This window comes from Berghia stephanieae, chromosome 13 (genome assembly GCF_034508935.2).
Source record: "Berghia stephanieae isolate SIO BIC M18660-M18661 chromosome 13, UCSD_Bste_1.3, whole genome shotgun sequence".
NCBI classification, from domain to species: Eukaryota; Metazoa; Mollusca; class Gastropoda; order Nudibranchia; family Aeolidiidae; genus Berghia; species Berghia stephanieae.
Genome location: NC_088372.1, coordinates 39704062 through 39714134, shown reverse-complemented (window position 1 = coordinate 39714134; position 10073 = coordinate 39704062). Strand labels below are relative to the sequence as shown.

General features: G+C 34.7%; 1 protein-coding gene across 11 annotated transcripts in view; it reads left to right on the top strand.

Annotated features, from left to right (window-relative positions):
• LOC144959063 (tRNA wybutosine-synthesizing protein 5-like) overlaps positions 1 to 10073 on the top strand; it is a 297326-nt gene that overhangs the window by 122238 nt on the left and 165015 nt on the right. For 10 of the 11 annotated variants that reach the window (XM_078891423.1, XM_078891430.1, XM_078891428.1 and 7 more), the window contains one exon: positions 4087 to 4703. The exons of the other annotated variant lie outside the window; for it this stretch is intronic. In XM_078891423.1, coding sequence (XP_078747549.1) covers positions 4087 to 4656 — 570 coding nt within the window. In that variant the 3' untranslated portion in view covers positions 4657 to 4703. Of the gene's footprint in view, positions 1 to 4086; positions 4704 to 10073 lie in introns of those variants that run through there. 11 annotated transcript variants of the gene reach the window in all.

Genomic DNA, 10073 nt, shown 5'->3' with positions numbered 1-10073 from the left:
AAGACATAGGAGGTTGGGATGTGGTGGATTGCTGCCATTATTGGGCTCCATTCTTTAGGTGATTTGCCAGCATTCTCGACACTATATTCTTAGACTTGCTATGTTTTACATCTATCTTCTCAACATCCCTGCTCCTACCCCACCATGGAGCGTAATACTCCGGGGTAGAATAGCCTCGTGAAGTCTGCGGTAGTGCTTGATCAGCAACCTAAGTCGTTTCCCCCAGCTTCCTCAAAAGACTGTTGGATTTTTCTGATTTCAGTGCAACACATTAGAGATGGACCCGATAGGTGAGGCTGCGATTCTGCGTGACCCCTAGGTACTTTGGATACTCAGTATAATTATCGAAGACGCTAAGTTTCCGGTACACGGGTGTTCCAGCCGCTGCAGAGATGGAATGTTGCAGCTGTGTTTCGTCTTTAGGTGCCAATTGTCAAAGCAGGATTTGAGTTTGGTAACATCCTCACTGAATACGCTCTCGAGACGGGTCCACACTTTACTACGACAACCAATCAAGTCCAGAAATGAAAACAATTACATCAATATTGACAACAGACTGCCTTTACTAATTGATTGGCAATCCAACGCTTCGGCGAAACCACAATATTGACTGTCAGATCATTACGTCATTGCTTTCGTGGTCAATCTGACACGTCGACTCTCTTTCAGAGGAAAGATTTCGTCTAAAATTTGAGGAAGATCAACAAGGACAATCTGGATAGGGAAATGTCGGAGTGTTTTGCAGATATCAAAAACCAGACTGCAATCCAATACAATGAGAAGCTCTCTGAGCTCCTAGAGCGCCATGCTCAAAGAACAACAAGAACAGTCACGAATCGACCATCGGTCCCATAGATGAACATTGCCATAAAAGAGGCCAAATCCGAGAGAAGACATCCAGAACGACGATGGAGATCAACCGGTCTTTCCACAAATAAAGATTTATGCAGGGAACCAAGTAAACAATACACACGCTGATTACTAACGCAAAACGTGCTTATTTGAATGATAACATCAACAATTGTCCAACATCACACTACTGAAACTGTCTTCTAAAAATTCAAAACGACCTTGTGAGTCTAACATGGGTAAGGTTTCTGTTTTGGCCATCCTGGATCTAAGTGCGGCGTTCTACACTATAGACCATTTGATTCTAGTCGAGCGTCTCTCCTGGATGTTTGGATTGTCTCGAACAGCACAATTCAAGTAAAAGGAAGAAAATCGAATATTTTTGCTTAACCGTATTGGGCAACTTTCGGCAGTTAAAAATCAAAATTCCTTAAAGACTCTAGTGTCTGCTGTTGTTTTTCTTCGTTTAGACTATTCTAATTCACTCGTGTCTAATTCCTCATGTTTCTTACCTGATAAACTGCAGCGATTTCAAAATCGAGCTCCTAGAATAGTTTTAAGAAGAAATATGAGAGAACACAAGACCCCAATGCTTTTTGAATTTACACTGGTTTCCCATTAGAGCCAGGGTGCTCTTTAAGGTTAGAATCATGTGTTTTAAATGTTTTCACGGAAGCGCCCCTGCATATGTCAATGATGTTGTCGATCCATACGGATATATATATATATATATATATATATATATATATATATATATATATATATATATAGTATTCTTTTTATATAATATATATATATATATATATATATATATATATATATATATATATATATAATTAAATAGGTAGAAGGTTTGTGTGTGTATGTGTGTGTGTATGTTTGTGAGAAAAAAAAAGAGAAAGAGAGATACATGGCGAGAGGGAGAGAGAGAGAGAGAGAGAGAGAGAGAGAGAGAGAGAGATAGAGGGAGAGAGAGAGAGAGAGAGAAAGACAGAGAGACAGTGTGTGTGTGTGTGTGTGTGTGTGAGAGAGAGAGAGAGAAAGAGATAGAGAAAGAGAAAGCGAGAGAGCGAAAGAGATAGACAGATGGATAGATACAGAGAGAGAAAAAATAAATATATATTATATATAATATATTATATATATATATATATATATTATATATATAATATATATGTATATATATATATATATATATATATATATATATATATATAAATATATATAATATATTATATAATATATATATATATAGTAGAATTATTAGAGAGAGAGAGAGAGGAATTTATATGGATTGATATTATCTATTTCCGCCTAGAACTTTATTTTATAGAGGATCAGTCGTAATATAAATAGAATACATTCTTCTTCTTCTTCTTCTTCTTCTTCTTCTTCTTCTTCTTCTTCTTCTTCTTCTTATTATTATTATTATTATTATTATTATTATTATTATTATTATTATTATTATTATTATTATTATTATTATTATTATTACTCTGATTAACGAGAGCCAAGACCCAGGGAGGTAGTGTTGCATAAGACTAATTTAGGCATTATACTACACTGGCAGTCCTTTCAAAATTCCGACCCGGATCAAATTTATTTGTCAATAGCCAAGCGTGGCGGCTAGGGTGTGTAAAATTGAAATTTTCCACGGCCTCCTTCCTTCTGTCAGATATTGATGTAATCTATTGCCTAGGTCCTGGGGCTGGGACTGTTGGTACAACTTGTAGAGCTTTTTTGACTCTTCCGTCCAGCAAGGGGTGTAAAATTTCCATTTGCTCTGTGGAATGGAGCAATGCGCGCTCTCAACCAGCAAACAATTATATCTGGTTATGTTCTCGGAATAGTAGGGCAGACTTGCTCGATATAGGAGGTAAATTCCTCCCTGTTACCCTTCCTGAAATTCAATCTGCAGAGTGGGAGAGACTGCGTCCTCGGAATTGTCACCCCAGCTGTGACAAGTATTGGCCGTTACTGGCCATGCAGGAAGTCACCAAAGAATGTCCTTTAAAAAAGTTACTCTGTTTGCTCCTTTCATAACGAGGGTGAGGTAAGGAGTACCCTTGGCTGTAGGATCGTATACAAGGTGCAGATCGTTACAGTCCATCCATGAACGGAGTTGTTTATCCGCCATGTTGCAGCCTGGGTAGCCGCAATCTTGGATGTGGCTATCAAATCTCCCAGAATGATGGAAGGATGGCAAACCACTCTGGCCGGTGGTATAGTGCAATTCGCTTTTGGTGGTTTATAGATGTTGTGCAAATTCATCCCGCTTGTCTTCATGGAAATATTATCCATCCCATTGCTATCCGTGACACTCTCAATGACCTTATCTTCGTCGGCTCTTTAGCGTTAACGCTCCCGTTAACGAAAATTGTGGGCCTGGATAAAGATAAGTCTCCAGTAACAGAAAAATGTTAACGCTATGACCGCCAGTAGCTTTGATAAAAATTTATTTTTGACATACTCTAGCTCTTGGTATTGAGGGACAAAATATGCGTCTTTCCGACCCTATATCGCATTTTCCAGCTAAAATTGTGTTGGGAAGCTCCCTGAATTGTCGTGTGTGCCGGCGACCATGACAACGCGAATGCAGCAATTTTGGTTAGACCGCCTCGCCATTGGGAATTGGACATGGACGTAATCATAATACAATGTGTGGATCCCAAGATGATCGAAGCCATCCGGGCACCAGGATGGATCGTCATTTAATCACATATATTGGTGGGTGGTACATGGCACCCGCGTCCAGCTTGACGTCAGGAATGGTCTCATAACGGTCAACCAGAATTACAGCTTTGCTCCAGGATATGCCTCAAGCACCTGCACCAACGACAAGGTGGTCCAGGTGATCCAGAATATTTAAATCGAAATTCTAGTTATATTTTGATTATGTACTCGAATTATTTCCATGACTAAAAAGGCAGAATGTTGGTCTATTTCAGTTTATATTTAACGTATACTTGGAAGCTACGTGTAAGTCTGTACAAATAATATTTTTCTCTCTCTTTTTTCATAAAAATCAATAATCACAGTATTTCATACTAATAAACTATAATTATTTTTTTCAATTGTCTAAAAATTAGTTTTTCAGTGTCGCTTTCCTTTAAAATTTCGTTAATAAAACGTGTTATTCTTATCCATTGTTCTCTGTAGCCATGTGTGCCATTGAGTATCCCTCTTAGAACATTTGTCGTTGTAATTAACTATCCGATCTCTTTTGAATTCAAACAGGTGAGATCAACAGGAATCAACCTGGCCGTCAATCAGTGGTTTCTACATATGGCCACAAAGGATATATTTCTAGAAACCAACCCAATAAACCGCGATGATTGGTGCCACTGCAAAAACACATATTCCCATCACCTGTTCCAAAACGTATTATCTAAAGAAGAAGAAGCTAAGCGTTTAATTTTAAGGACCATTCAATTTGAACATTCTGCCGCCGTCTATATTTTTCAGCGAGAGTTACATCGATTAAAATTACAACAGAAAATGTCACAAACGCCTCCAGATAAAGCAGATGAAGGAGTCAGTTTGGAAACATTGAAGGAAATGATAAGATCATCTAATCAGTTTATGATCCATCCAATCGGCATTGAACTTAATGTATACAAGAATGGAAAAGAAATGTTTATGGTTAGTTTGGAACAATTGGACAGCGATGGCGATGGGTTTATAACGGTGTCAGAGTTTGGTCAAAACCATATCAAGGCTTGGGATGACCTTACAGACCGAGTTGTCAACACCATAAAGTTCAGATCTCTTACAGATCAAATAATGAAATTGTTGCCAGATCATTAGGACCCTCTTTGTTTCGTTTATTGAATTAAATGCAAGAGAAAAACACATCTATTTTGTTTCTGATGAGTTCGTTATTTAGTACAAGGTTGTCAATTCTCCGTATATTTACGGAATCCAGTATGTTATAAGCCAGCTGTATACTTTCCAATCACCCGCTAAAGAGAAAAAAGTATGTAGCCTACACCGTGTCTTTTTACTGGAGTTCAGCAACCAGAAATCTTTCAGCCTATTTGTTGTGCGTTAAAAGTTAAATATTTTTTTTTCTCCTGTATTGGCAATCTTGTTAGTAAAATTTCTCCCCTTTAAATTCCTAAAGCACACTTAATCTAAAAAAATAGTTTCAATTACTTTGCAATTCGGATACATTTTTTTTCTGTTCAGAATAATAAAACACGAATTTGATACTATTTTCTACTAGAATTTATCAGATAATACGAATTAATTGCCCTGACAATGAAAGAATCGATAGATTTTTATGGAATTTTGTTTCTCATAAGATTAAATTATATTAAAAAATATAACTTTCTGATTTGTACCTTTGGGTATTCCGTACCAATGTACACAAACCAGAAATCCAGTTCTGTCAAAATGAGGCTATAGCGAATGAAAAATGAAAAAAATAAACACTGTTATTAAATTCTCCTAGAGTTTGTAAAAACTATTTTTGACAGATTGGTGACAGTGGATGAAATCTGGGGCTCCAATTATTCTGTCAATTTGATTCAGAGAAAGATTGAAATGCATTTCTGCTTTTTCCGTAATATCATGACTCAATGTCAACAGCAGTAGCAGATAATCAAGGATTAGAAATTCCCTTCCCACTCACTCCACTTGTCCTCCAAGATTTTGTCATGTTCCTTACATTGAAGATAGATTACACAGAAAATCGTTTTGAAGAATGTCACATAACGATGATTCACATTCATTTTAATATTATTTTAATAAGAACAGAGTTCATCTCACTCGTTATATTTATATTTCGGTAGGCTTAGGAAAAATTTACCTTCTAATATTAGATTATCATTCCTTTAATAGTCTTTCTTTGATTTCATTCCAAATTAGTGAATACATTTCGTTCTACCTTGTGCCACGTGGCCACTTATTATAAAAGCTGATTGATTTTATCTTCCTCACTCACTTCTCTCAAAAACATATGCATTGACGGCCAGACCACTCCACTCCTGATATCACTTGTATTTTAAAGATTTATACCTTGCTATCGGGACTTCGTGGAAAACTCCATAAAGATTTATATCTGACTATCGGGACCGTGTGGAAAACTCCATTATTTGATTCCACTATCAAGACGCCGGAGCTTCATTGTTCATCTTTGCCAGCCACTGTGAGGGTTGTTGAGTCAGGATGTCAATTCATATGTCCTTTGTTTGAAAGTAGGACCTCACATTTCCATATAATTTTATCCTCAAGATCACAAATGTTAGGTAACATTGTCATGGTATAATTTGTAACTGTCATCATGATTTATTTATAAAAACTTTCATCTTATTAAAATGTATCCTTCTATATGCTCATCATCTTAAATCAATTCGACATTTGTTCTTTATTTCAAAAGTAGCTAGTACGATCTGGGGCCTTGTTTGTCACATCTCTATCTTATAAATATAGTCGAGTTAGCTCTTGAGCACTCAATAGACCATGACAAAGACTGGATTAAAATTAAATTAAAAATATTTTACTTTGAAGGACTTTTCAAGATCAAGGAGAGCTGACAAAAATGTACTTCTTTAGCTGGGGACCAAGAAGATAAATAACATTAAATGTGCAAAATTTCATGACAATTGGGACCTTTTTTTTTATCAGTTCAATTAATAATAATAATAATAATAATAATAATAATAATAATAATAATAATAATAATAATAATAATAATAATAATAATAATAATAATAATAATAATAATAATAATAATAATAATAATAATAATAATAATAATAATAATAATAATAATAATAATAATAATAATAATAATAATATAAAATTAATATTAAAATTAATATAATAATAAATGATAATAATAATAATAATAATAATAATAATAATAATAATAATAATAATAATAATAATAATAATAATAATAATAATAATAATAATATAGTAGTAGTAGTAGTAGTAGTAGTAGTAGTAGTAGTAGTAGTAGTAGTAGTAGTAGTAGTAGTAGTAGTAGTACTCGTAATAATAATAATAATAATAATAATAATAATAATAATAATAATAATAATAATAATAATAATAATAATAATAATAATAATAATAATAATAATAATAAATAATAATAATAATAATATTACTATTACTAATACTTATACTAAGGTTAATACTAAGAAGAAGAAGAAGAAGAAGAAGAAGAAGAAGAAGAAGAAGAAGAAGAAGAAGAAGAAGAAGAAGAAGAAGAAGAAGAAGAAGAAGAAGAGAAGAAGAAGAAGAAGAAGAAGAAGAAGAAGAAGAAAGAAGAAGAAGAAGAAGAAGAAGAAGAAGAAGAAGAAGAAGAAGAAGAAGAAAAGAAGAAGAAGAAGAAGAAGAAGAAGAAGAAGAAGAAGAAAGAAGAAGAAGAAGAAGAAGAAGAAGAAGAAAAGAAGAAGAAGAAGAAGAAGAAGAAGAAGAAGAAGAAGAAGAAGAAGAAGAAGAAGAAGAAGAAGAAGAGAAGAAGAAGAAGAAGAAGAAGAAGAAGAAGAAGAAGAAGAAAGAAGAAGAAGAAAAGAAGAAAGAAAGAAGAAGAAGAAAGAAAGAAGAAGAAGAAGAAGAAGAAGAAGAAGAAGAAGAAGAAGAAGAAGAAGAAGAAGAAGAAGAAGAAGAAGAAGAAGAAGAAGAAGAAGAAGAAGAAGAAGAAGAAGAAGAAGAAGAAGAAGAAGAAGAAGAAGAAGAAGAAGAAGAAGAAGAAGAAGAAGAAGAAAGAAGAAGAAGAAGAAGAAGAAGAAAAGAAGAAGAAGAAGAGAAGAAGAAGAAGAAGAAGAAGAAGAAGAAAGAAGAAAGAAGAAGAAGAAGAAGAGAAGAAAGAAGAAGAAGAAGAAGATTGAAAACTACATAGCGAAATCCCGGGGCATCAGTACTCTTAGGCTTAATTACAATACTTTGGCATAAGATACTTGCTCAAATCACAAACACAGAATACACCACACATACACACACACACACACACACACACACAAACACACATACATACACAACACAACACAAACCAGACTTATCTTGTTTCACATATCATCTACTAAAATCGAAACAGATAAAATTTCAGCGAACGTTTAAAAATAGACAAATATTCCTTTTATAAAATGCTGTGTAGTAAGGCGTTCCAAACAGAGGATCCGAAGTGCGAACAAGATCTAACTCCTGCGTTTTTGTGTATTCTGGGGACAACTAGTTTGGTGGACCGTAAGGGGTGGGGTTTTGAATATATTTAAATTAGTTCCGAGGAGTAGGAAAGACAGTACTTTTAAGACAACAATACACTGAAACACAAGCTTTGAATTCAATCCTTTTCTCAACAGGCGGCCAATGCAGGTCATGAAGCAGAGGTCTGACAGAGAAACACTAACGCTTCATGAATCCTAGTTGTCTTTGTCCTTAAAAATGTAACATCGCCTAACAGGCGCCATGTCCCGTCCTACATGTTAAATGTTGCTGTTGACCAGGGACCCCATGTAAAGCGCTTTGAGCACATTTAGTGGATATTGCGCTTTATAAAGCTCATTTTTTATTTTCTTTTAAAGACAGACCGAAACTTTTGATGATTTTAGAAGGTCAACATACAAAACAAAAAGAACGTGTCCAACTACTGAACCCTCTGTAAGGGGGGGGGGGGGATCCAACAATCAAGAATCATTTTCCCAGATCTATATTTATGAACCATAATAATCTGTTTACGAGTAAACATATATGACCTAAACTATTCAAGCGCTGCACCAGATACGCCATAAAAAAATATCATGACGTTTGATGAAAAGATTGTGATTGATCGTGTCAATAGCGAAAGATACGAGTAGATCAGGCAAATTCAGCAAAGCACAAGAGCCATTGTCTCTAACAGATAGAAGATAATTAATAAACCTAACAAGTGCAGTTTCCGTCGATTGATGTTGCCTATAAGCCAATTGAACTTTTTCTTCAAGACAATAATTTTTAAGATGAGACAGTAATTGTTCTAAAACAAGTTTTTCCAAGATTTTAGAGAGAATAGGATGACAAGAAACATGGCGATAGTTTTGAAAATTCTCTTTATCTAGATCAGGTTTTTTTAAAGTGGTTTGGTATGAGCAACTTTGACCGCAACGAATTATTCATGTAAATGGTTTTAAATTTACATCGATGCATTCTATTAACATGGGAATATTTACGTGGTGCAGGCACAACTTTTAGTTGGAGATGACATAATCTAGTCACGTAAGTCAGCTTCAGTGATCTTTGAAAAAGTTGTTACTTATTTGTGATAATGAACCTTCAAAATATGAAACAACGTTCCCATAAAAGATGTTTTTCTCATGTAGATAACGTTGGGACATGACTTTCTGATCTCTATTTGATTTGATGTAAAAACAATTACAAAGTTTATTATTGTTGATAGGAAATTTGACTTAAACCAAAGAGAGGACCTAAACCCAGCCCCTTAAGTTGGGTAATTTATTCTACCGTCCATTTATTTTCCAATGTCTTCCATTTCTCAAATCAAACCGGTTTATTTTTTTTTCAAATAACTGTTACAATGAAAAAACAAACAAACAGTTGCTTCTATGTCTATTTGTAACGTTCAGAGTTGACAGTGACTCCCTGTGATAGGAAATCAACGGGTATTACACCTTTAAAATCTCAGTTTTGAAGATTTTGGTCTTTGGAGAAGAGGGATGTTGCCATACCAATGATTGTCTCTTATGATGAACCCATTTTTCACATCCAGTGAATATTCTACTGAGAAAGATGTCATATTTCTCATTTAGCCCGAAAAGCTCGGAACAGCAATTCACCCTTTCCAACTTTTGATCAACTGCCTGGATACCCAACGAGAGCAGACCTTTGAGAATGCCAAGGATTTGACCGAGTTGATCAGCATTTCCATGACGAATTTCAAAGTCTACTGCTATCTCATCAAGAGAAATTCTTCTATCAGATTTGATCAATTCTTCTGTCTTTATTTGATTCACTCAGTTGCCACTGTTTGGACAGCGACCATCACTACATTTGTCAGATATGGTTGAGGGGTGACAGATTAGGTGTTCGGTTGCATCTCATTTTCTTCTAAATGACGATCCACGTAATGTAAATGTTGCTGCTCCAAGCTTGAAGAAATAAATAATAATGTGAAATTGATTGTAAGTTTCAATTTAATTACAAAAACATATCAAATATAAGTGTCGGGTTTCCCTTTTATCAACAAGACAGAATGAATGAAACACCACAGATGAATG